The sequence below is a fragment of the Cnephaeus nilssonii genome, assembly GCF_951640355.1.
Source record: "Cnephaeus nilssonii genome assembly, chromosome: 10".
Lineage (NCBI taxonomy): Eukaryota > Metazoa > Chordata > Mammalia > Chiroptera > Vespertilionidae > Cnephaeus > Cnephaeus nilssonii.
In genome coordinates this window covers 68,137,257-68,164,819 of record NC_137081.1, presented here as the reverse complement: position 1 = coordinate 68,164,819, position 27,563 = coordinate 68,137,257, and the positions used below count along the sequence as shown (strand labels likewise).

General features: G+C 37.9%; 1 protein-coding gene across 5 annotated transcripts in view; it reads right to left on the bottom strand.

Annotated features, from left to right (window-relative positions):
• The window catches only part of ZEB2 (zinc finger E-box binding homeobox 2), a 134,782-nt gene that overhangs the window by 5,285 nt on the left and 101,934 nt on the right, over positions 1-27,563 (bottom strand). For all 5 annotated transcript variants that reach the window (XM_079783251.1, XM_079783253.1, XM_079783255.1 and 2 more), the window contains exons 5-10: positions 14,196-14,384; positions 13,263-13,477; positions 10,524-10,632; positions 7,636-9,605; positions 6,103-6,283; positions 1-359 (exon numbers count right to left, since the gene is read on the bottom strand). The exon at positions 1-359 is cut by the window's left edge. In XM_079783251.1, coding sequence (XP_079639377.1) covers positions 1-359; positions 6,103-6,283; positions 7,636-9,605; positions 10,524-10,632; positions 13,263-13,477; positions 14,196-14,384 — 3,023 coding nt within the window. The remainder of the gene's footprint in view (positions 360-6,102; positions 6,284-7,635; positions 9,606-10,523; positions 10,633-13,262; positions 13,478-14,195; positions 14,385-27,563) is intronic.

Sequence of the window (27,563 nt, the reverse complement as noted above, 5' to 3'; positions counted from 1 at the left end):
CTTCTCGTGCTCCTTCTCGCTCTCGCCGTCCCTCGGCATGCTCTCCCGCTCCTCCGAGTCAGAGTACCCCTGCGGGGTGATGCTCTGCAAGTAAGCCCGGTTCATCAGCAGCTCCGTGGGCTCCAAGTGGCCCTTCTCGCGCGCCTCGCGCTCCGCCGCTTCCCGCTCCTCCGCCTCCCGCTTGCAGTAGGAGTACCTGTGGTTCATGTGCTGCGAGTAGGAGCCCGAGTGCGAGAAGCGCTTGCCGCACTTGTCACACTGGTAGGGCTTCTCGCCCGAGTGCAGCCTCGAGTGCTCGATCAGGTGGTGCTTGTGTTTGAAGGCTTTCTTGCAGATCTGACACTGGTGTGGTCTCTTTCCTGGGAGAAAAGGGCGAGAGGACAGGGCGGTTAGTGGCCGGGCGGGAGGTCGCTTTCCACCACGGGGTCGGCGGAGGCGCGGGGCGGAGGCGCCCGGGTGCCCGCCTAGGTGGCTGGAAGCGCAACGCACTTCCATCTCCTGGAGGAGAGCTGGGGAAGGTGCGCTCTCAGCTCACCGTTTGGCGCTCTGATGCGAATGCAATGCAAGAAGGAACTCGAAAATTGATAAACAAGAGGGAACTCGAAAGCGACGGAAGGGGAAAAGTCTCAGAAAGGAAGCTTTGAGTTGCTAATTGCATCGTTCAACACTTCGAAAAAATGTCTTAGGGAGCGAGAAATTTCTAGCACTTGTGCACGTATTTTAATCACGCAATTCTCTTCCCTACGATTAGAAAACAAGAACTTGTATGAAAGGGATAAAGATGGCATCCTCACTGGCATTGGAATTTATCCTCTCTGCCTGTGAAGTCCTGAACGGCTGCTTTGAAAATGGGCTTTATGTCTCCAACAGGAACAAATTGCCAAGTTAGAAACAGAAGGGAGATGGTAAGGATGTCTTATCAGCTATCGGGTTCTAAGAATAAAAATTCGGGAACAAATCACTTGAAAATACAAAGCAGAAAGACGGATGTCCTGGAGGCCGAACTAATCCCAAACAGTGTTTCCCCTCTAAGGTTTTCCATGCGATGCAGCCACTTGTTGAGTGTGAAAATACTCTTCAGCGGGAGAATGCTGTGTTTCCTTTGGCATTCTAGGCACTTTCTAACCAGTATTGGAACTTGAAACTAGTGCCAAGCCTAAACACATCTGGTTGATTCCAGGCCACAAATAGCACTGGAATGTCTTCAACACCTTCCATAGCTGCCATACTTAAAAGTTTATTTCCAAAATAGAACTGACCCCCAAAAATTATCAGACCGATGCTCCAGAGTTTAAGTCAGAAATGTGTCATGTAGAGAGCAGTCTGTATCATCATAACACGCATGAAGCTGTGTGCTTATGTTTCCTAATACAAACTTGCATTTCAGCAAATTAAATTGAAAACCAGCATTAGCAGATTCAACCCCATTGTCGTTTGCTGTGTCATATTCTGAGATTAGAAACCCATTCTACACACTTCAGGTTTTCAGTTGTATGGTGCAATATAATCTCAATTAGTAATCAAATACCTTTGTTAATGTTATTGAATGCCTCTGGGGGCATGCTACTACTTAGAAATTTTTGTAGGCTTCTACATGTTATTTAATTAATGGCCATTATCTTAAAGGAATATTCAATATGAATACAATGATGATAGATGTGGCAAGGCAAATTATTAGAGTAGGAAGAAGTTATTTACCTGTAAGAGGAGATAGATATTTGTTGGTGACTACTCCTTGTATTGGAAATAAGGAAAATTCTTGTAATCTACTTCTCATCTATGGCTAAAAGTCTGAAGAAAAAAATTATAATTCAAACCACACAAGAACCACTCCTTCGCTTTTGGAAAAGATGTTTCGAATGAGGCAAACTGGAAAGACATAGAAGAGAATTCGATGGAATGCCAAGAGTTTGGAAAGGTAGGGTGCTTTTCCATTTGACAAGACTATCATAAGTGAGATGTCATTTAACAGGAAGTAGAAGTGTATTTGGGGAAAAGACAGAGGTTTTGCCTTCTGGAAAACTTGAAGTCGCTATATAGGAATGTGGTGTTGGGCCTTAAAGAAGAGGATGCTATCAGAAGCAAGGATAAGACATTTCTGACAGTGGCAATTTTATTCACAGGGACAGGACAGCTCAGTGTTACATAGGGGAGATGGGTTCTGGAGTCCGATTGCTTGGGTTTAAATCCACTTTTATGACCTGCTGTGCAGTCTCAGTTATGTTAACCTCCCTAAGGACCAAGGTTCTTATCAGTAAAAGAGAAATCATTTGGAGACCGAACTTACGGACTGGGCATAGGAGTCAAGGAGACAACATAGCTAAGAAGAGTGGCTAGTATAAGGATAGTACATTGTAAGCACTCATTTAATGTTAGATCCTTTTATTTGCATTCATTAATACATTTTCAATAATTTCCCAAGTCGCAAGCAAGATGCATGTATCAGGAGCAGAGTAAATGGAAGAAAGAAATCTGAGTGGAAAGAAGAGAAATTGAAGATGAGAGATTTCTCGGTGCTTTACTTGCTAAAGCACGTATTGGTAAAACTGTCCTACAACCTCCTTTAGAAACTAATGTCTCATCAGGTCAGGAGCACAAAAAGGTCAACCAGATAGGTCGCTTCATGGATTGGCCGTGTGAAAAGTTTGGAATAAACATCGCAGTTGACATGGCTCTCTCTTTTCCAAAGGAACAAAATACAAAGCAGTATCCTTAGAGAGAACAAGCACTCTCCAGGACAAGTTTCAAGACCTGTTAGAAATGCTTGGGTGATGCCCACTAAACTGCAGTCTATTACACGGATACTCTATAGTTATAGGCAACCAACTTTTGGGGAATTCATTTGATAATAAACAATATGCTTACAATAAAAATATATCAATTCTGCATTATGAACTGCCAATATGAAAGAATAAAATGTTCAGCTATTATGTTATACAAAGGACAGAATTTGGAAGTGAAGGCCGGGGAGTTCTGACCTATATCTTGCACTAAATCTCCAGAAGTTTCACTGCTAAGCATTTAGTAAATTCTATTTAAATAGAAACTGACTTGGACATTCACCTCTTTTGAACTTGTTTGATTGGTTTACCCAATTCAAATCAAGACATCCTGGAATTAAATTTCCACATAAATAAGATTCAGAAAAGACATCCAAATTGACACTGAATGATCAAAACTTTTTAAGGGTAATTTTTTCTAATATTGAGGTTCATGATTCACCTGACAGCTGGAATGATAACAGAAATTAATAAATGGAAGGTTTGTGGTATGAATAATATTATCATACAACTGAGAAATAAAATTGACTAGTAATTTATGTAAAACTCCTACTTTATCTACTTAAAAGCAGGAACATTTTTATTACTTTTCTAAATAAGGTGGGTTTAAAAGTGCCTACCTCAATATCTCAATAAAGAAAGTACTCAATAAATGTCAAATTTAAATTTTAGTGGAATGCAAATGAGTTCTTAACAGTGTCTAACAGGGTTTTCAGATTTTTTATTTCACAGTACTTGTTTGTGGCAATTAATTCTATCGAAGTCAACATTTATGTAGTGTTTTTTTTCCTCTTTCGCAGGCCCACTTCCCAGGAAAAGCAAGCAAGCAATACACCACTGGTAAGAAAAATTAAGCATTATATCATTGGTGTCTGCCTAGGAATAAATTAAAGAGGTTGAGGTAAAAGAGCACAGGATCACAAGAATAAGTAGCTCATAATTTCCTTATTAATTTAAACTATTCTATATGTTAAATTGTGAACATGTAAGAAATGCACTTTATCAATGACACATTCTTAACATATTTTCAAATGATTATTCGACTTCATTTCCCAACCTCAGACTCAATCAATCCAAAGACTGTTCTCACTTATAATTTTCATATTATTACATTTTCAATGTATTACTAGTGCTTAATATAAACAAATATAAGGCTGTTGGGGCCCAATTAGGGAAGGAAAATGGACTAAATTTCCATATATATCATAAAGATAGAAAATTCATGAAGAACTTCACTTTGATGAAACCTGATACACTGACAGTAGTAACATCATGAGATGTTTGGTCAAGAGACCAAAAAGTTAACACACTGGAAACTTGACAAGCTGGTAAGCCAACAGGAGGATAATTAATCACACGGTTAGAGAAACCATTGGATAGTTAGCATCTTGTTGCTAAGCAATGTTTCTAGGCAGCAGATCTCACATCTTTAAGGACCAGAACATTTTCTTTTCATTTTTTTAAATACAACATATTTTTCAAATTGACTATGTGTATTTATGTTTGTCAACTTTTGGGTCTCTCAACTTTCTATATACCTATGAAATTTATGGATTATGTAATTTATTTTTTTAAAAAGTTATTGATTGGATGCCAATATGTATGATAGCCCTCACTAAAATAAAAGTTTTACACTCACCATGTAGCAAATGATAGAGTTTGCATATGGTCATATAATAAAACCAATCAGAGAGGAAAAGATGCCTTCAGTGATGTGCCTATTGCAGCTGAATAATGAAATAAAAATATATTTGAGGTTGATTAAAATATTAAATTTAGGTATGAAAATATCTTTACTCTAAAAATACTTAAATAGGACTTACTAAAGAAAATATCTATGATAGCTATCAAAAAAGACAAATGTAGGAAAATTTTGACATATCAAACTTTGAATTATATCACACAAGTATAAAAACTTTTGGGATCTGCTATTTAAATAAGGTTGTCATTAAAATATATTTATTTGAACTTAAAATAATAGCAATTATATCAAACAGTTGAAGGAAAAGAAAACTGAGCTAGATGAAGAGCACTGTTATTTATCAACCTTGCTCTCTTCACATTACTCTCAACACTTCATGTTATAGAACTCACACAACTTTCCCCCCACTCTCAGGCTGATTCCGGTCACTGGTGCTGCCTCCAGCACATGCTCAGTGAGGAAAAGGGAAGCTGATGAAAAGGAAGTGCTTCCCAAAGACAGTTTTCAGTCTCTAAAAAGAGTGCTATGTATTTAGACAAAGTATGACAGAAAATATTCCCAGTCCTTCTTTTTTCTTTTTCTCCTTTTGTCTCTTCATCACTTTTCCCCAAAAGCATTAATATTAGGTTGATTTTCTCCCTCTATATTAAAATGTTTGTTACCAGACTTCCTGGTTTAAAATGAAATTTTTTTTTTATAATTTTCCCCTGCCAATATTTTGATTGAAATCCTACACTCTTCCTTTTCCCATCAAGGGTCAGTAAAGCATGCCAAGTTTCTAGTGGAGAAAGGCTGGGGATAGGTTAGGGACAGGGATGAGGCCGAGTTACTTTGCTGTGAAGGGTGGAGGGAGAAGGAGGCAGGAGGGAACACAGCGTCGCTGCACCACGGAGTTGCAGATCAGATCATGGGAAGTAATATTGCTTCACATGGTGGTACTTCACCTTCCTTTTAAAAAATTAACCCACTATCTCTCTACTCAAAGAGAAGAATTAGGCTGCCATCTTGTCAACTCTATAATTTTTCTGAATCAGAAATGAATTTAGAAAGTTTTATTTTAGTCTTCTAAATACAAGTAGTTTCAGTAGCATATTTGGCCTGTTACATTACTTGTGTCTTTTCTTTCACAGAACTAACACTTTTATTTTATTCAAAATATGGCCAATTTATTAAAACAAACAGAATCACCCCTGAATCATGGCTTACTTAAATTTTGTATGATGAAATTAATACAACATTGACTAAATTTCTTTTGTTATTAAATTTTTACATACATAAGTTCTTCACAGCTTGAGTATTTGAAGATATTTTCAATAGCTTGATTAAATCATGCATACCATTTCATCTTCCTGGCCATTTATAGATACCTTTGGCATGATTAGTGAATTTGGTGCACAGATTAATTCATAAGATAGACAGACAAGCACACTCACAAACACGTAAGTGATCCAATAAACAGGCAACGAAAAAATCCTATTGAGCTAGGCAAAAGTGTTATTTCTTCCTTGTTGAAGGTATCAGCATATGCTACATCTTATGTTGCACAAGTGTACTCATTAAATATTATGAAATGTACAGCAGGCCAGGAAGCTCTAACTAGCTAGTCAAAGTCACTCATACCTGTGTGTTCGTATTTGTGTCGCAGAAGGGAACTGCTTTTCTGGAATGTCTTGTCACATAAGTCACACGCATACATGCCACTCTCTGTCTTCTTGATCTTCTTTCGAGACAGACAGGAGTCGGAGTCTGTCATGTCATCTAGGCCTGACATGTAGTCCTGTGCTCCATCAAGCAATTCTCCCTGTGATGTAATCACACAGTTCAACACAGTCTCTTCTCTTGGTATTGATACCAAACAACTTCACATAGGCTGACATTTGGAGAACCTCATAATGCTTGCTATTAATTGATCTAGTTTTTATAAAAACATATTAACTTACACAAACAACATATGAGGTCTCACCTGTCAACAAAAACATAAACTCTCTCTATTCTACATGGTAGAGCTCATAGTTTTTCAAGGATAGAAAATGGTTAATTCTGAAAGTGAGAAAAACATAACATTTTCTAAAATCCTTAATTTTCTATATATCAGGAAATACCCATGAGTGAAAATTCAGCATCAGAATTTGTGTATTTTCCAGTGTGCTTGACTTCAGAAATGATATGTAGCTGCAGAAACCCCATTTTAATTGAATTTTATATTTAGGTACAAAATGTTATTATTATGCAATCTATTTAAATGTATGTCTACCAACTAAAGGCCTCAAGCTATATTTTTATATTTAATTTTCTAATTTGAAATAGGGAATATTAATAACACTTTTTATCAATGTTCTATCTATGTTAAAACAGCCTTCAGCATTGAACAATAATGAATGTGGATCAGTAAATTATTAAATTTCTTGATATTTATTTTGTCTTGATCCAAGGAGTGTAAACTTGCATGATAACATACATTTCCATTTGCTAGTCCACAGTTCAGTTTTCTTAGACTACATTTGCACTAATTAATATTAGAGAAGATTAAATAGGCTTAAATACATTTACAAAGAGGGCAGATGTACTGTCAAATGGAATATGGGGACAGCTGTTACGGAGGTGCATGCTACTTATGCTCCTATTTTGCAAGCAGGGATTATACTCCAAGATGTTAAAACATACCTGCTTTTGTATTTGAAAAACCACAAATTATTTACTAGTTTGAAATTACATAAAAAGTCATGTGGAATGTGCAAAATAATTTTTAAAATACTTTTCAAAATAAGCTATTCTCTATAAAACCAAGTCCCCATCAAAATTATACATGCAATTTGTGAACATCTGTGACTTATAAATGTTAACTTTTAGCATCTATGGACATAATAGCAAATATTGTTATCAGAGTATAACTCCAAAAGTAGGTGAATCAATCTAAACAGGCCTCAAAAATAAATATTAAATACTTTCTATTTTTAAGGCACATATGCTTCAAGAGTACAGTGTTCTACTCTTTCTTCATTTAATTTCCTAGTCTAGGTTCAAATTAAAACAAACTCTTCTATTTCTGCTGAAACCATAACACTTGATATTTTTTACTATCATTTTTCTCCTGCATGCACATCAACGATATTATTTTCATCTCTTTCACAGCAAAAAGATATGACTCATTACCTGAAATCCTTGTTTCCGTTGGTATTTTCTCCTTTGCTGCATCTCAGCAAAAGTAGCTGCTCCAGTTGGGTAGGTATAGGCCATATGTGGTAGGAAGCTCATCTGATCCAGTCCTGGGTATGGTCGTAGCCCAGGGATACTGGTCTGGACTGGTGGCATAAAAGTGGCAGGGGGAAATGCGCTTTGTGGAGGAAGAGCTGTGTATAAAGGTTTGGCACTAAATGGGTTCATGCCGAACACTGGGTTAGTGCTTTTGTTGTCCAGATTATTTGAACTTGCAAACTCCTTCTTGATAAAAGTCAAGTTTAGAGGCTCATCTGAGTTTTCAGATGATGAAGAAACACTGTTGTGGTCTAAGTTTATGCTACTAGCTTTTGTTTTGTTCTTTGTGGCTATAATACTTTTGGGTTCTTTCATTTGTTTTGGTAATGACAGGTCCAAAGGCTCAGCCTGGAGCTCCTCAGAAGAGAAGCTGTTTGGAGTGTAAGAACTACTGTGGGAGTTTTTAGAAGATGTGGAGGAAAGATTTAAGGGAGAAGGAGTGTTACTCCTTGAGTGGTCCAATTTTTCAACTGGTTTAATATTGGTAAAATGGGAAGGTTTTGTTAGCCTGAGCGGAGGATCACAATTCGTAACACTGTTGTGGAGTTCTGCTATAGATGGTGATGTTATGGAGTCCAGAGGTTTTACGGGAGACCTGGGTAATAAAGAGTCTTTTGTGGGAGGGTTACTGTTGGGAGCTAACGGCTTGGAGTTCCTCTCCAGTGATGGTGACCTGGAATTTGAATACTGGTAGACTTTTCGTTGCTCAAACCATTCCTTCACAAATTCCTGAGGAAGGCCCACAGCAATGGAAATTTTCAGCAGTTCGTCAGAGTTGGGCTCCATGTTCATAGCGTAGTATGCTTTAAGTACAGACATGTGGTCCTTGTATGGGTTGATGGGGCTTGTCATTCCTTTCTCAGAAAGTACAGATGACAAGAGGAGGGCTTTATTGTCAACAAAAACTCCAGCTTTGTTGGGGACTATGTTCTCATGAGGTTGCAGGACTGCCTTGATCTCTTCATTCATTTTACAAAGGTAACGTTCATGCTGATGCAAGGGAATGGGGCCAGGAAAACTTTCTTTACAGAACTGGCATGAGAATGGAGTGGATATGCTGTGGTTCTCAATCATTTTGTCATCAGTGACCAAATCTATTAACGTACGTAGCTTTTCTTTCTTTATGTTACTGATCTGTCTCCTTGAGTCAGTAGTCAAGCTCTGGAGGCAAGCTTTGGCTTCGTTGACTTTTTCTAATGTATAGTCAATAATACTTTTAGTGGCACCGTTATGACTCACTACTGGAAGACCTACAGGTGGAATATTAGGAGAGGTAACTCCTTGTTCCTCAGGTTGAGAGCATGGATCCTTCATGTGATAACCTTTCAACTTTGAAATTTCTTCAGCCTTGCAGTCCATTTTTTGCCTGGAAACCGTATTGTCCACAATCTGTAGAACCTTTTGTACCTCGCTTAAGTTACTATTCATTGTGGGAAACCCAAGTAAAGGGGCTTCCATCCCTACACCTAAGTGCTGCATTGGACTCTGAGCGGACGGATGAACTCCTAAAGGGCTGGTGGCTCCAAGCGCACCATTCATAAAGGGACTAGTGCCGCTAAACCCGTGTGTGGCCATAAGAACTTTATAGTCATTGAAGTCTAGTGGTTCTGTTTTAATTTTAAGTAAGCCTGTTTGTTCAGACATACTGAGTGGTTTTCCATTCTCCAATTTGTTTCTTAACTGGGTAATGGCTGAATTAGTAGGAGAAGAAGAAACAGAATTAGGGGAAGAACCCGTCTTGATATTATTTCTCATTCGGCCATTTACAGAGATTAAACCAATACATTTCTTGCTGCTGATGTGTGAACTGTAGGAACCGGAATGGGAGAAACGTTTCTTGCAGTTTGGGCACTCGTATGGTTTTTCACCTGAAATGACAATTAGAGTTAACATTATATTTCTTTGATGAAGTAATGACTACAATTGTCTACCAAAACAAGAATCTGTAAAACCAAAGGAAAGGAACACATTGGGGTACCTCTACATTCTCGGTACCTAGATTAGAATTATGTGGCCACAACTGTTTCTGGGCTTTATTTACCCTGGGAGGACATGATTCAAGATGTTAGCAATGGCAGGTGAGGGCTATACCTTTTTCAGCCAAGATCCCAAATCTTGCCTTGCCATCGGCAGCCTCCTTTTAAACATAGTGTCAGATTAATGTGTGGTCAATAGCACAATAAAGATGTCACGGTATTAAAGGGAAGGATAGCCATGGCTTTAATCAATTCTTCAGAGATTCCATTGATTTTACCAATCCAGCTAGTCCTCTGAGTGGCATCCAATGTGGTAATAAAATGCTTGGCAGAACTATCAAAATGGTTATAAAGGAGAAATCTCGGTGGTAGGATGTTGTTTTGTAACATACCACTCTCTCAGGAATCAAGGAATATGTATGGTACAAAAGCTCTTTTCCAAAATTCTTCAATTTTTTCATTCATGGTTAGGTATCAAAAATGAATATTCTTTAGAATTTGACATTGGAGCTTCTTCAGGTCAACAATATTTAACCTGTTTCTTAAAGGAAAAAAAGGAGCTTCTAGATTTTGTGATAAATCAAAGCATTTGTGGTTTTTTAGGAACTATAAGCATTCCTCTTCTTGCTTACTACCGAGATCATGCTTTTGGGGGAAACATAGTGGAGACAAAACAGGCACACATTGTGTAGGAAATAAGTGGGGAGTTCCAAAAAGCTACAAGCAAGATTGTGTAAATTTTAAGCAAACTTTTAGACTCCTCTGAGGAAACAAAATGCAAAGGTGAGCACCAGCACCCCTGCTACTCACCACTGTGAATTCGCAGGTGTTCTTTCAGGTGGTGTTTATATTTGAAGGCCTTGCCGCACTCCGTGCATTTGAACTTGCGATTACCTGCTCCTTGGGTCAGCATTTGGTGCTATAAAAGGAGAAAGACTGACATCAGTTTTGTGCAGGAGGAACAAAGGAAATTTGCTACAAATATTTTTAAAAGGCCTCTTTTTTTTTTTTTCCAGACAGGCCAAAAGGTTTGAGTGCATGTTTATTTATTTGCCCAGTCTTTCAGAGTTGCAATAAAAGTGATAATGTTGGCAATAAAATTGGAACAAATAAAAAAAAAAGTGCTTTCACATGTGCATCCAACTACTTGCTTTGGAATTATCTCTGTAGTATCTCTTCCAAAATGTTACTCTGAGCCTTTTGAGAGGAGAAAGCATAATTGTGAACATGTTTGTGGTTCGTGTTTACTGCAGATTTGAAAATCTGAAGGTTTCCTGATGGAATGCAACCAGTTTGTCAAGAAAAAAAATAAATATTATCCTGAAAATTCTAAATAGTCCCCCCCCCCCCTCAGTAAGTCCCCTCACATTCACAACTAATTTTATCACATTTTCTGTATCAGGGTAAAAGTGTGTCTTACACTGAAGCACAAGCAAATCTGAAGAAGAAAGAAAAAAAAACCCTCACACAAACAAAAAACAACAACCCCTTCACTATAAACATGTCATTACACGATAAGCATGTTTAAAGGGCTCCTTCACTGCGCTAGGAGCAAGTGCAAACCCTCTTTTTCCTGAGGTGTTGCATATCAGATCTGATTCATTATCAAATGTAAGAGACAACATCTTGAGCAGTTTTATCACAGGCCAGTAGGAAAGACTTCAACGACTTTTCATTTTCCTTTTTAGTACTGTGCTAGGGAGTAGGGACCAAAAAAGAAAAAAAAAAGTTTGCTGAAAAGACAAGTTAAAAGCAGCGAAGATATAATCAAACACAGCTGACCTTTTTGAACAAGGAAATAAAAAGCACTGTGACTTCGAATTCTGAAGGAAAAAAAAAAAATTCAGTCATCCACTCTGGATGCTCAAGGTAGGAGGTCAGCCTTTTTCAAGCAGCAATGGCACAAAAGCCTTTTGCAAAAAAGACAGCACAGAAACGGTATGACAACTGCTAGGGTGTGCTGAATCTTCCCACATTCCTAGTGAGACAGATGGTGTTACATGGGACACAGGGAGGTTTGTTCAAACAGCAGCAACCTTCAAAGATCAAGCGGAGCCCAGCCCGCCGAGCGCCATTGAGGGACCAGCGCTCATATGTTGCTGAGTTGCATAAACAAACAGCAACAGCTGCTTTGTCTCCCCCCACAGCCCTCAGAGGACTACTATAAACTTTAGTTGTGCCACTGTTAATATGATACAATCATTTTAATTTACTAATTGTAAATGCCATGAGCAAATGAGGGGACTTTTCAACACCAAAGCTACCATTCATAATGCGCCAACACAATCACACTTCTGCATGTGAAATTTAAAGCAGTTATGCTAGATAAATATCTAGGCCCTTTTTCCCCCCTAGCGTTTGTGTGCGTATAAGAAAGGGGAGGTAAACTGTTACATAAGTGTAGCTATGCAAGCATAGCTTTTGTAACTGAACTTTGAAAAACACTCAGGTGACAAGCCCAGTCAGATATAAACGGAGTGATTTACATGAAATGTTCTCTTAAAATAGTAGAATTCCATAATATAGTATCATCATCATTGCTTGATTGTGTTTGCTTACTCTCATTTTCCTTAGTCAAAGAAAATAAAGCCCATAGGAAACAAAACTTAAGAGTTCTGTAGCATATCCTGTTTAATAATTTTTAAAACAGGTATGGTGGCCAGGCTTATCTAGGGGGATTCCAGCTCTGGAGGGCCAGGTGCGGGGATGTAGACACACCATTTCTGTTACCACCCGAATACGTCATAATATCAATGTGCAGTCAATTCTCCCAGGAGGACAGAAAGAGCAGCTTTGCTAAAACGTTGAAGAGACACTGTGAATCAATCCTATCCAATCACTTTAAGGATTTAAGAAGCTTTGCTTACCTGTCAAAGATAGAGTTTTTATTTTTAACACAAGTAAGCCAAAAGAGGCCGAGTAGTTTTACCATTCAGCAATAAACATGCATATCAAGAAGGGATCATTTTTAATGTATATCCAACATTTTAGCAGTAATCCAGTTTATGTTCAATATATGCACATATATTATATGCTTTTAAAAATTTTCCCTTAAAACACTTAATTAGATTTCATAAACTAGTAACTACTTGTAAAAATACTCTAAGTAATTGAAGGTGTTATACACGTGAAAGAAATACACATTTCTTTTACTCTGACTTAGATCCTATATGGAAAAAAAATTTCCCCCAGTAAAACTGGGTGAAAAATGGAATTAAAATTGCTGAGATGTTTAATAATGTATAATTAAAATGCTACAATTTCATTCACTTTTTGTGGAACATAAAAATGAAACTAAAGTCAAGTTAAAGTGCAAATAAAATTTCTAAATTAGAAATTAACACACTCATTCGATCGTGAACATAAGACTATTAAATCATATTAGAAGAGACCATCAAAAAATCATTTAGACCTCAATTAAAGCTATTACCATTAAAAGATCTGCATCTTCAAAATGCCATGAAAAATTAATAATGATTGCCAATCAAAGCAATATCGTTTCTCTAAGGGGTTATTATAGAAAGGAATCACTTAAAGCCAACCCCCCACCTGATCTGTCCCTGGCTTGTGCGTCACCATATGCCGCTCGAGCTGGGTGCGGTAGGCGAACGTGTAGCTACACAGAGGGCAGGAGAAGTTCTCCTCATTCTTCTCGTGGCGGTACTTGATGTGCTCCTTCAGGGATGTCAAGCGCTTGTAGCCCCGGTCGCAGTAGGGGCAGGTCAGCAGTTGGGCAAAAGCATCTGGAGTTCCAGGTGGCAGGTCTGTAGCCCAGAGACGGGAGGGAGAGAAGCGGGCCAAAAGGTCAGTAAATCAATGGCAGCTAATGGGCTGGCTGCCCGGGATGGCATGACAGGAATCAGGGCAGTCTGTGCACGCGAGTGCCATCAGCGCGCCCGGCCCCGCGCGCACCCGGGACAGACTTGTCGGAATCAGCTCACACTGCGCTGGGAAATTAATTAATTACTTGAGCTTTGGGGGGAGGGGGGGGGGATTTAAACAGCTGATAAACGAGGAGCTTCTCTTGAGGTGACTGACAGTACGTAGTAAACCTGGAGTCACAGATGACTCAGGAATTCACAGTGTGAAGGAGCTTGTCAGGTGCCCGTAAAGAACAAAAGGTTAGGGTCAGACTTTCTAAACTTTGGTGTGTGTGTGTGTGTGTGTGTGTGTGTGTGTGTGTGTGTCTGCCTTGAAAAGTGAAATATTTCAGAAAGATGGGAATCCATTTAGATATTTTTATCTCGTAGAAATAGGCTCTAATTGTTCTTGTTCTTTATTGGATGTACAAATGACACAAATTTGCTGACAAAAAAAATTTCACAATACCCTAAAATTACAGTTCTAATCTTTGCTCATGAAATTCCATGCCTCTGCAGCTGTTCTTCAAATTTTAAGGTAAACACCCAGGCATGTAGTGCATTTGTAATTGTAACAGCTGCAGAGGTCAGTGTAGTGGCTAAAAATGAATTACAGCCTCACCATTTTCTTCCTGCCCATTGGCCTCGGGCGTGCCAAGGCGAGACAGCTCCTCGGGGGCCTCTGGGTAAATGATGGCCGTGTCGCTGCGCTGAAGGTACTCCTCGATGCTGACCGCGTGGACATCGCGTTCCTCCAGTTTCCTTTTGGCAAAGTATTCCTCAAAGTCTGCTGTGCAATTTGCATTCTTAACTGAAATCATAAAAGGAGGAGACATGTCTTTTCAGGGCCTTCCTCCTAGGAGTCCAAGTCTGCTTACCTCATTGCTAGGAAGACATGGTAACTTACAAAAAGACTGCAAATACCTAGTTTATTTGTAAGAAATGTTGCAGACGACTGGTTTGGGGTTACATGTTTATTCGTATGTGCAACAAAGAAAAAAAAAAAAGAGAGAGAGAGAGGACTTTGCTTTAAGTTACATAGGCATGTTTTATTTTCTTTTTCCAGGGATACTCGTCCACATAATTTCACAAATGATTTCTAGGGAAATTTTTTGAAAAAGCTGAACTACATTCTAAGATTCATAAGAGGGAGAGACAATATGAGCTCAGAGCGACTTTAATAGCCTATATAAAACTTCCTTCTCTTTTAATAAAGGTATATTTAATTTTTTATTGTCCACTAAACTTAACGTCCCTAACCACAGCTACATCCTGTTGCTAAATATAAGCTTTTAACGCTCCACTCTGAATATCACAGACAACCAGGACTGCATACTCCCAGACAGATGCAAGAGGACAGATATTCCTAGAGAGATAATACTGGGACTTTGTTTTAAAAAAATCATGGAATGTGGCAGTTTATCTTTTCCTATAATTTCAATATGTAGCTCGGTATTTTAAAGCTGCTGAAAATAAAATTAAGCTCATGACTGATAGAAATACAAGGAACACAGTAAGCAAAGAGAATGGCTATATGTCTGTGTGAGTTTGATGTTACTTTTAAATATTGTAATTATGACTCTATTCCCCTGAAATGAATAATAGTTATAAATCAATTTTAGCAACTTGTGTGACAAGACTGTGTATATTTGAAACTACTCTGTATGTTTCTGAAATGAGTGGGGCTTAAATATTCTAAATAAAAATTTTATGCATAAGACAGAGTTGGGAGAGTGTCTGTTACATTATTCTCCACTACAAGGAGGTGACAAAAAGTCCTTTGCTTTGTACAATTCATGGTGGAGTTCCACTTTCACAGTTTCTGAGAGCAGTTAACCTTGAGAACACAATATTCTTCATCTCGCCTTCTCTGCCATAAAAGATATCACAGAACCCGCTATACTAATTCTCTCTGGCAATTTGTGGCAGGGTGATCTTCAAGCAAGTCAGTCCATTTTTATTTTTATTTTTGGCTTTCACTATTATGAAGGTGTGAATTATAGATGAGAATAGGAAGTGGAACCTTCCATGAATTCAACAAGTATTCACTGAATGCCTGGTATGTGACACTCATCTGGTCTTGTTTGGATAAGCAAAAAACGGATCCAGTCTCATCCTTCAGAAAGCCATGAGAGCAATGATATTGTCTCAAAAATGAATATGACATTACAAACTCAAATAAGTATTATGAAAGGAAGTTGCATGGTGGCATGGAAGAAGTAAAAGGGGGAGCTGTTGGGGTCTGGAAGGTCAGGAAAGCTTTAATGGAAAATGCCTGAACTTAGAAGTTTTAACGTCTAAGTTTTAACTTAGAAGCTGGGGAAGAGCAGTGGTGACTGGAAGGACGTGGTGCATTCCAGGATCTGAAAGGACAGTGCTGGAGTGCAGAGTGAAAGCGGGCCAGCGTGATGCAAGGGTGAGGGGGCAGGCAGGAACCAGATCATGCAGCCTGTGACAGCCCTGTTAAGGATTGGGGTTTTATTCTAAGAGAAACAGGAAGACATTGAAGGGTATTAAGCAAGGAGAATGGTTGGATGGAATTGTGGATTGTCTGCATTTTTAAATGACAAATCCAGCTATAGTGTGACAGGGATTGCGAAAGAGAACGGTTAAAGAATTGGTGATAGAGACTACAAGAGAAGTGGCTAGATTGAGAGATACTTCAGAAGTAAAATCACTAGTGTTGGGGAAGAACCGAGTGTGCCAAAGAGGATGAGGCTAAGATCCTCCTTTATGTTCAGGTTTTTCAAATTTGATGTATGGTAGGTGACATTCACCAAAGTAGAATCACTGAAATGCTAAAAAGACTTGAAACTATAAGCTAATACATTGGATCAAATAAAAGAGAACTGGGGAGCATTACACTCTGTAGACTATTAAACTAAGTGCTAGGAATCCTAAATACGGTGATCTCAAACCTTTCTCTTTTGCTACTCCAACTTCTGTTAATTTTAACAAGAGCAATGGTATGATCCCAAGACCTATATGTCCTTCAAATATAGCTTTGGAATGTGCAATAGTGGATTAATAACTTATATCTTAAAATTTGGCTTAAATATTTTCTTGGAATCTTAGAATCTTACATCTGAAATACTTTCTTTAGAAGAATAAGTCAGATCACTGTTCCACTGGTATACTCATGATGCTGTGGATGTTTCCCAAAACATACTTATTGGTGATGATGGTGATGGTGCCATTTAACTTGCACCATTAAGTCACTAGAAAGTATGAAGCAACTGCCAACTAGCACAGACTATCTGTCCATGGTTTGGGATAATCAAAATCACTTCAGATCTATCAAAATCTTTTGTTTAAGGGCAAGACAAAGATAAAGGGGGGAAACGGCGGATCCAAGATGAACCTGTTTTGAACAACTTAACGGATTTGACCAATGACTGACTTCTTTTTCAGCACTCTGGCAGTAGAAAGTAATGCAATAGCTTCCTTCTGAACCCTGATCTACTCAAATGTTAAATGTTCAAGACATGACTTATTACAAGAGCATTGTCCCATTTAAAGATCCTTATCCTAGTAGATTTGATAGATGTACATTTAACATCCTAATTTTATCTTGATATTTCAGCAACTATTTGAATTATCTGGCTATTTTTGCATGAATTTTGATTTGCACATGAATGTTTCCATCAGAAATGTAATCAAATGCAAATTAATTTGGATTTGCATTAATAGCTTTTTGGCTTAAAAGGGAGGAAAATTCTGATTTTTCTGGATAGGCAAACTAAACTGCATCTAGATACACCACTGGTATTTGGAGAGGCAATTCACTTGCTAGATCAAATTTGGCCATGCTAGACTTCTATTCCAAGTGTCATGGAGACAAAAAACATGAAATCATGTGCTTTCTTTAAAGATCGTCTTTGATTATCTTTGCATCATGATCAAGGATGTTGCCTAGCAATTAGTAGGCTCTTAAAAATCATTTATGGATTACATATGGAATAAATTATGTCCTTAACACTAATCTTGATGTAGAAGTCTTCCAGTCAAAGAAAGCATAAGGTAAGATACCTATAGTTGAGCTAGAAACTTAGGCTTACTATTCAAACAATTGTAGAAAAATTATGTGATAAACTGTAGTGGCGATCATAAATACTTGCAAGAGATCATTCGATAGGGCCCACATAAGTATTCAAAAAGACTTTCATGAAGATAGCACTCAATCATTTACTTCTATTTGCTCCATCAGGACTTTGCTTCATGTGGTATAGGTATGCTATTAGTTATATACTGACTGGCCAGATTACTATGATCTCTGAATGCATAATAATCTGGCCACTCAGTGTATATCCTATATAATAAAAAGCTAATATGTAAATTGTCCCCTCGACCAGGAGTGCAACCAGCAGGCAGGCTGGCCAACCGCCCATGTCCCCCCATCCTGGCCAGGCTGGCCAGACCCCACCCATTCACGAATTCATGCACCGGGCCTCTAAAACACACACACACACACACACACACACACACACACACACACACACACACACTGAGTGGCCAGAGATCATAATAATCTGGCCACTCAGTGTATATCTCAATATCTAGAGTCATTTAAGTGGGCTAGAGCCTAGCCTTCCATGAACTACGTATAACCATCATGGATATAATGTGGGTTTTGCCTGGTGCTGCTATGGTTTTCCTGCCACACACCACAACATTCTCCTTTGCCTGGAACGGCTCCCCATTTTCCCTGTTGCCAAGCCTTATGATACCCAAGGCAGCTGCCATGTTATTGCACGATCCTGCTCCCCTAGTCACAGTGAATTAAGATGCACGTGAAGTGGACTAATCTGAGTCCTCCATTCAACAGGCCACAAGGTCCAGGGGTAGCCTGGACCAGTCTCTTCCCTATGATTTTAGGACTTTGTTCCAAAGAGAGCATCAAAGAAGTTTATTCCCTGCAAGTGACTATAACTATAAGATGTACAACCAAGGAATTGATATATCCCACGTAGAATAAGATTTATGAAGAGAGAGGATGATGCAGGTAAACACAGAGAAGTAGAGACAAAGAGCAGGTCCGGACAGGACATTTTTGGCTGTATTTGTTTCTGAGGTCAAGGTGCACCTCTTCTTCCAGGAGCTCTGTGGTCCACCTCCCTAGATTCCGTGACCCAGAACATTCCCTTTTCTAACTTTAGGCCTAAGCGTTTTAGTCTCTTAGACCCCAAAGCAGGCTAATTGCTATAGTAGAAAAATGATGAGATTACATTTTGGTTATTCTCAAAATTGTTGGGAGAGATGAAGTTTTGATGCAATTTGAAGTTTGCAGTTTTTTTTTTCTGTAAAGATTTTGGAATACTGTATAGTGGACACAGGAATGAGGTAGAAAATTGGCTAAAAAAATTATAGAATACCCCACTGCATTTTTCTAGTCTAAAATCAACCTAATTTTCCTTTTTTTTTTTTTTTTGGTAATCCTCTTCACTCCTTGGTCTCTTAGGAAGAACTGCCAAAACACACTGACAAAGGATATTTGCATGGTATTTATGATCAAACCATAATAAAATTTGCAAGAAGCCTCAAGTAATTTCTTCCCATACCTTCTCCAGAGATTTTGTATTTAGTCCTAAAATTTACCCTAATGTCTTGCAAATATCTCAACCTTCCTGAAGGTCAAGTAAACTTTCTCTGTCTAAAAAAGGAATTTCATTAATTAAAAATGTTTCCTCATAGCCACATGTATTTTATTATTGTTAGGTTAAATTTCTAGGTCCCTACAAGTGAAAAAGCCTCAAATTTCTTGTAAATATGATTATCTCTCTCTCTCACTAATGTTGCTTATCAATAATACTTTCATAAATGCCTTTATGTCTAGCTTATGATAAAGATTGATATTTTTATTTTTTAAATATACTTTTAGAGAGAGATAGAAATATCAATGAAGAGAATCATTGATTAGCTGCCTCCTGCACGCCCCCTACTGGGGATTGAGCCTGCAACCCAGGCATATGCCCCGAAGGGGAATCGAACCGTGACCTCCTGGTTCATAGGTCAATGCTCAACCACTGAGTCACACCGGCCAGGTGAGATTGATATTGTTAGATAGATGGTAGTAGTTATCAGTATGGACTGATTTTAAAAATTATTGACTAAAAAACAGTCAATGTTGTCCTGGCCAGTGTGGGTTAATGGTTAAAGAGTCAGCCCACACACCAAAGGGTCACAGGTTCGATTCTTGTTCAAGGGCACATACCTGGGTTGCAGTTTGATCCCCAGCCCCAGTTGGTCAGGGCCCATGCAAGAGGGAACCAATTGATGTGTCTCTCTCACATCAAAGTTTCTCTCTCTGTGTTACCCTCCCACTCTTGCTAAAAACCAATGGAAAAAACATCCTCGGGTGAGGACAAAATAATAACAACAACAATAATAAAATTAATAAAAACAGGCAATGTTAACAGAACTCTAAATAAAAGAGATATATTGGTCTTCAAATCAGTCACACACACTCCCCCCACCCCATAATTGAATTGTTTAAGATATTCTCAAAGATTCTTAAAAGTGAGTTTTACTTAGTGTTTACCAGTAGTTAAATTATGAGACTTAATCCTTCTCCTTTTCTGTTTTCCTCTCATTACTTTTATCGCCTCAACATTTATTTTCTTTATTTGTAACAAGTATGGGTTCATGCAGGAAGACAGGTACTCTATTTTCACTTGTCTAGTACCCAGCATGTTTTTAATTTTCATTAGAAATTGAAGAAATATATTTGAATATTATGCTAAGCCATTTTAATAAACATCAAAATGAATAAATAATCCTTCTGGAAAGGAAAATATCTTGGAGGCTCTAGAAGAGCTGAAGCAAGTATATGTAAAAGCCTGAGTGGAATCATTCATCCATCCCCGTGTTTAATAACTGTTTATTGAGTGAGTACTAGTGCCAGAGTGTGGTTGGGTTAGGACGCAATCATGTTGATTAATAATTTTTTCCTAGTTCTGTGACTCTCATATGTAGAGACACTTACATAAAATATTTGTGAACCGTCAATATATAGACCTATAAATGCATATATGTATTGCTGGGGATAATATGTATATACCGTACATGTATATGGATACTTCCTCAATATGATGCAGAAATGATATATAATCTGACGTTCACTCACTTCATATATCCAGGCGAAGGGACCAGAAGAAACAATCACAAATGTAGGTAACTATTCATCATCTTTTTGAAAACTTGTCTCTTTATTAACAACATTTTACATGATTAGAAAATTATTTTTAACTTAGTCATTTGTACTGAATTTTTTAGAAAGAAAACATGCCCATGCTCGGCATTTGTTGAGGAGTAAAAATTCTCACGCTACTTGGTTTAAAGTTGACTAACTAATAGAGTATAAGCATTTCATCATAAAAAAATGCATGTGTGCCTTTCTGCAGAAGGCTCCCAATATGCATATTGGTGCCAGGCATCTAAAAACAACCGTGAGGGCTGAGGATGATCTTGTTCTCATTACAGAGCTACAGGGCAGCCCACCAGTAGCCTCCAACTGCTGCAGAGGTGTGTGTAAAGCCAGGGAAGGCTCATCAAAAGCCACCGAGTTTTCTTCTCTTCTTGGGAATTCGTACAGGGTCTGGGCTGCTCTCTCCACGCCTGCTCTGACATGGCTTTCTCGGGGGAACACGTGTTCTGATGCCAATGAGAGTCCCACGTGCAAGAGCTTTAGGAGAGAGCGTTGCAGAAGGAGCGGGGAGATAGGAATCTGGACTACTCTGCAGGATCAAATATCTCCCCAAACACCAGGAAGTAGCCCAGCCAGGGACAGAGTCTAATTTTAAAGTTAGGTTTATATCAGGGGATTGTGAATATCAAGATTGAGAGACTACTAACCCTTAGACAGTTTTGATTGCTATGTATCCTACAGAAGCCATGACTTTAAAAAAAAATTCCCAAGTTAGATAATATGTATTATCTTTCACAATACTGTAGAATCTACAAATTTGGAGTTGGTATATTACCAAAAAGACTCACAGACTATTTTATTATATTTTAAAGGGGTTTATAAAGTAAGATGTTTTTGCCCAGTAATTCCTTGAGCTTTTCATGTCACACAACATGTACGGATGCTAGGGCAGTGGTTTCAAAATGTGGTCTTCAGGCTGGAAGCATGAGTATTACCTGGGAACCTGTTTGAAATGCAATTGCTTAGGCTCCAACTCCGACCTATGAAATCAGCAATCTGTGTTTTAACAAGTCTGACAGCAGATTCTGACACTCACCGAGTTTAAGAATCACTACTCTGGGAATTCAGTTCTCTGACTCACCTGGCTCAACAAGCATTCAGTAACATGGTTTTGCGAAACAGCACAAAACTGCTCCGATGTCAGGTAGCCTTCTTGACTATTTCACCCCGAGTTCATACCCTAGGTTTGCAGTGACTGAATATCATCTGCATAGCTCAATTTTTGAACTTATGGCACCTTGTTATCTGTTGTTTACATGTCTGTGAGCTGGCAGAGGCATGGATCATGTCTTATTCAGATTTTATTACCAGGTTCCTGTACAGTGCCCAGCACACAGCTAATGCTCAATCACTAAATGATTAGACCAGGTTCTGGGTCACTGGACTCCTCATATTGGCTCAGCTATTTATTACTTTTATCTCTCAATATCCTCACCTGTAAAATGAGCCAGTATATGCTTTCTGGGGTATCCTTGAAGTTTCAGAATTTCATAATTTCACTTAATTAATCACCCTAATCAATTTGCTCTTCTTTTTGCCATATTCTTCTAGATTAAAAATTCAAATCAACACAGCTTTCTGATGGAGGATCCACATCCACAGATTTAGAAACTCTATTTTGGAGCTGCCTGGAAACTACAGACGATGCCACAAGGAACACAGTGCTTACTGAATATTTGCTGAATGAAAGAGGGAGACACTCAAAAAGCTTGGGATGTCAGTTCTTTTATGTGGGAACCCTTGCTGTGAAGTTAGCTGCTTCTAATCACAAACAAAGCTAATAAAACCACAGCATTCATCAGCCAGGAAGTGACAGGCTCTTCTTGGTGTACACTGATTATAGTCTGAAAATGACCCTCCCGCCCAACCTGCCAACCTGCTACTTCTGTTTTCCCTGCTCATACTTCTGATTTCCTTGCTCAGAACCTATCTTTTCTCCACTTTATTTTTGAAAACTCATTGTAGGAAATTAACTTAAAAATTAAAACGATAATTTGCATGACATATCTGACTGGATGATAAAACTCTTCCATCATATAACAATGTAATCACTATCATACAAAAGAAGAAAACGGCATGCTTTATATTACTATGACCCCTTGTTAAGTGTTTAGGTACTAAATTGAATTATCTAATAAATTGATCTTGCACAACTGGTTAACACTATACATCCACTCAACCCTTGCTGAGAAGTACCTCATGATCAAAATTGTGTGGCTTCTGTTACCCATATAAGAAAGCTAGCTAATTAAAAAGTTTACATTTAATCTCCATGTAAGAGTAATATGAGGACTTGGAACTTTTTAAACCAAGGTAATAATAAAGGTACAGAAAATGTCTTACTCTTTCCCCCACTTTCCCTGTGTTAATGATATGACTCAGAATTCGTGCTTAAGGAGGCTTAACCGCTTGCTAGCCTGCTAACCTCACCACTAATATTACCAATTGAGGAGAGTTATACCTTGGCCCATAATGCTTCTCGCTCAAGCAAGATTTTGAATCTAGGTCTAGATCTGTACTCAGGATTCAATTTTTCAGCAGACACCTGGAAAGACTCTGTAAACCTGGACAGAATTCGTGTTTCTATGTAATACTTTAGGACGCAAATCCCTGATCTCATCCCTTCCCATTCTGGCTTATACTCTGCTATTTTCATAGTGCATTTTTTGAGGTATAAGCAGGTCTGGCTACATCATTTGTGGGGCCTAGTGCAACATGTCAACAGCAAAGCAATGAGCCAAGAGTGAGGCCCTTCAAGCTCAGGGCCCTGTGACTATGCTGTCCTGGGTATGATATCATGAGGCAGGATCCCCGAGAACGTCCCCCTTCCACACCAACTATAGCAGCCCCGCGATTTTTGTTTTCTTTGTCCATGCTTTTGGGTAAAATGTTATTAGAAAGAGGGCTAGGGTGGCGTGGAGTCCGACATTTCTAGTCTAATTTCCTCATTTACCAGATGACACAACTACGGTACGGTGAGGTCCACGATTCATGCAAAGTAACACAAATGATTTCCAGAAGAGCTGGATGGAGAATTCATGTGTCCTCACTCTTAACCCATTAGTTTTCAACTATGTCATAATGACTCATTATGAGGGAAAGAACGAGAGAACCCCATCGTTTTAGTTTCTCATCATGCCTAATTGCTTGGTTATGATCTGAATAGCTTCTAGATGCTAAAAAGTTCACTATGACACTATAAATAGTTCTAAACAACATTAAAACACCATGAAATTTGTATGGCAAAAGCCAATGTAAATGCCAAATTCAGTGTAAATAAAAGATTACATTTTAATTTTTTCCTCTTTTTTTTTTTTATGTCCCTGCTTATTTCTTACTGGTTAATCCATATCTAAGTCTATCGGGGCAAAGCAAAAACATCATAAAAGTACTTCAAATTCTCCATTTGAGATGCTTATTTAAAATTTCCATTTAATATTTAAGAATTATAAATTTTCCTAATTTGGACTTTTCTTATTTTTAATCATGTTTATAAGGGCACTCAATACAGAGTAACTTCATGAAGCACCTTGCAAAGGTGAATTTGTATTAACTATTATGGTTATAGTAAATAAAAGTATCTCAAGTTTAACTTAGGATTAGAGACTTTATTCACGGTTCATTTTGCTTTCCCATCTCGCATATTACTTGTTTAGCCTCCCACATTCTTAATGATATCTTCCTCTATGCATTCCACTTCTTCCAATGAATGAAACTGTGTCATCTCTTGATAATTTCCCATCCCTCACAGCCTTGCCAACTGAGCTACTACTCCTGCTTTCATCTATCTTCTCACAAAGAGCAAAGAAGGTGGGTCAACATACTCCTTAATTCACATTAACCTTTCAAACCAGTGTTCCTATTTTATTAATTTGTTCATCATCTATTTGTTTATTCACTTATTCATTAATTCAACAAATAACCCTGTTTATCAACCACCAAGGCTATGTGAACACGGTGCCTATGAGAGGAAATACGGAGAAGAGCAAACTTAACCTCTACCCTCAAAAAGCCTCTAATCTCTAATCATATATTTTGAAGTTTAAGTCATCCATTTTCTCCATTATGTTTTATAACACTACCTGTATAGCTCTAGTAAAATGACACTCGTCCTAGTATTATATTTACCCCAGGCTGCCATTATTGTCATTTTGGAAAACTTCATTACTCAAAAGATAGTCCATGGGGAATCCTGACTTCATAATGCTTTGACTTTCTCTAGTCCAACAACATGGATGGGCACACCTTGGTACTAGGCTAACCCTGGGACAATTCCGTATCTATAAACCGAAACTTGACACTTTCAATCTCTGATTTCAATTATTTGTCCTTTTCCATCATCTAATTCCTCATTCCCTGAAACAGGTACTTCATTGTGATAATCAGGCCCTGACAAGTCCCCCAGTCTATTTCATCCATTCTGATTTTATACTTGTCTCAGTTCACCTTGGAGCCTGAAATCACTTCCATTCCTGTCTTCTATTCTTACATTCTTACCTGACAAATTAAAATCTAGCTCATTTTCCCTGCCCTTACAGTATCCAAAATGTCTAAAGAAACTTTAATAATTGTATTGACTTATTTCAGTCTATGTTATCAAAATAGGATACTCTTTTATGATGATAATTGAATCTCCATACATTGTCCACAGCAACTACTCTACATTTTCACTCAAGATTCCAACCCTTCTCTCATTCCCTTACTGTCTGTCAACTGATGAGTTCTTTTCCTACTTACTTCAAAGAATGCAACTCATATGATGTGAATTCCCTAAACTACCTTAAATTCAACCAAAATCTCTCTGCCATTATTCTTCCTTTCTTTTTAAATCTTATTGCTAAACATGTGTCTCTTCCCATAGCCAAGGCTACCTTCTAGAGCTATACCCTCACAGCTCTTCTGATAACCTACTCCATCTTTCACCCAGTCTCACATTTTCAGCCTTTCTTTCTTGCTCTCATTTGCAGAGGCATGTTCAACAAGCCTTTGTCCTGAAGAGAATCTTCCCTAAAATTTACAACCTCATGTCTTCATGTCCCCAATAATTGATCTTATACTCTTGTCAGAAGCCCTTTGCAATATGGAACACTTTTCACCCGAACTTACATAGCTTGTTGGGTTTCAAATAAACATATTAATCCATACAGTATTAAAATAATTAATAAGAAGAATGGCTAGCAATCATTATACATTTAGTATGTCTAACATTGTGTTAAACATTTCTTATTCATCCATCATTGTTTTATTCATCCAATTGAATGTAATGGAGTATAAGCATTTCATCATAAAAAACGCATGCGTGCCTTTCTGAAGAAGGCTCCCAACATGCATATTGGTGCCAGGCATCTAAAAACAATCGTGAGGGCCGTGGTTAATGACAGTGGTTATTCATTGTATCTTTCATGATGCCTAACAAAATGCCTTGCACTTAGTAGGGTCTCCATAAGTGACTAGTGATCTGAGTAGCTAACGAGGATTTGTAAATGTTGCCTTTCTGTCATTATGGTTTTAGTTTTTTCTATTGACACTAGATTTTTCATTCCTTAAGGACTGGAATTAGATTTTCTATTTCCTTAAAGTTTCTTTCTTAAGCCTCAGTTCAAATTCTGCACAAAACAAATACTCTGACTAAAGAGGATGAATCTAAGTATTTTAGTGGTTATTAACAAGTGACAAACATTTTATTCTTTGTTTATTGACTGTTATCCAGGACAGGAAGAAAAAAATGTGATTCCTGATGCTAATCAGTGACCAAGTAAAGGAAAATCTCTGATAGCTTTCATCATCATTATACACAAACATTATAAAGACTACCAAACCCTCTTCCACATTTAAAAAAAGGATGCTAGTTAAAGATGATGTTAGATAGAAAATTAAGTTATTTCTTCTTAATCTTCATATTTTAACCTCAAATGCATTGTGAGGACAGTGAAAGGAAACTTGTACTAAAACTTGTCTGGGTATTTTTCCAAGATGTCAAAGGAATTTAATTGGCAAAGGCTCTTAAAATTGACAGTTAGTCCTTCCACTCTAACTTTGTTAAATAGTGTATTTTTGTTTCCTAGAGAAGGAGTCTGTGAGGAACCAATGTGAAGGGAGAAAACAGTTCAGAATGCATTTACAGTATTTCTTAATGAATAATGTAGTTTAAATCTTACTTGTACATGCAAACAGGCAAAAACAAAACAAAACAAGTGAGCATCTAGTATATGGTAGGCTTCGTATTAAGTACTTTAAAAATGCTCTGCCACTTTATCCCTGCAATGAGACTTTGTACACAGGGAATCATTATTTTCACTTCAGTGATGTAGAAATGAAGGCTTATTATATATTCAAGTTCATGTAACAAGTAATTGGTAGAGACAAAATTCAAATGTAGTTTATCTGACTCTAGAATCTGGAGTACCCCAAAACAACATTTGTCTTTCATAAGTAAAAGCAGGTATACATTATTCTTAAAATATTGGAAGCATGTTTAATGACTATATTTAGAGTCAATATATGTAGTGACTTCTTGGATAATAATTCTCTTGCATTATGTAAGATTAAGAATGGAGACCTAAATTGGCTTTGCCCAGTTTCTACATGCAAGGTGTTTTTCTTTTCCCAGCAAAGGAAGCAACGATGCAGGTGGTTATTAATAGCCCTTTATAACTAGAGTAGTAGATTGTCTGAGTAAATATAACTTCCACACTTTCAAAGAGGAAACAACAGGGGCCTATTTGGGTCTTGAAATGCACGTGAAACAGCATTAATGCTAATGATCACCATGTACCTACCATAGAT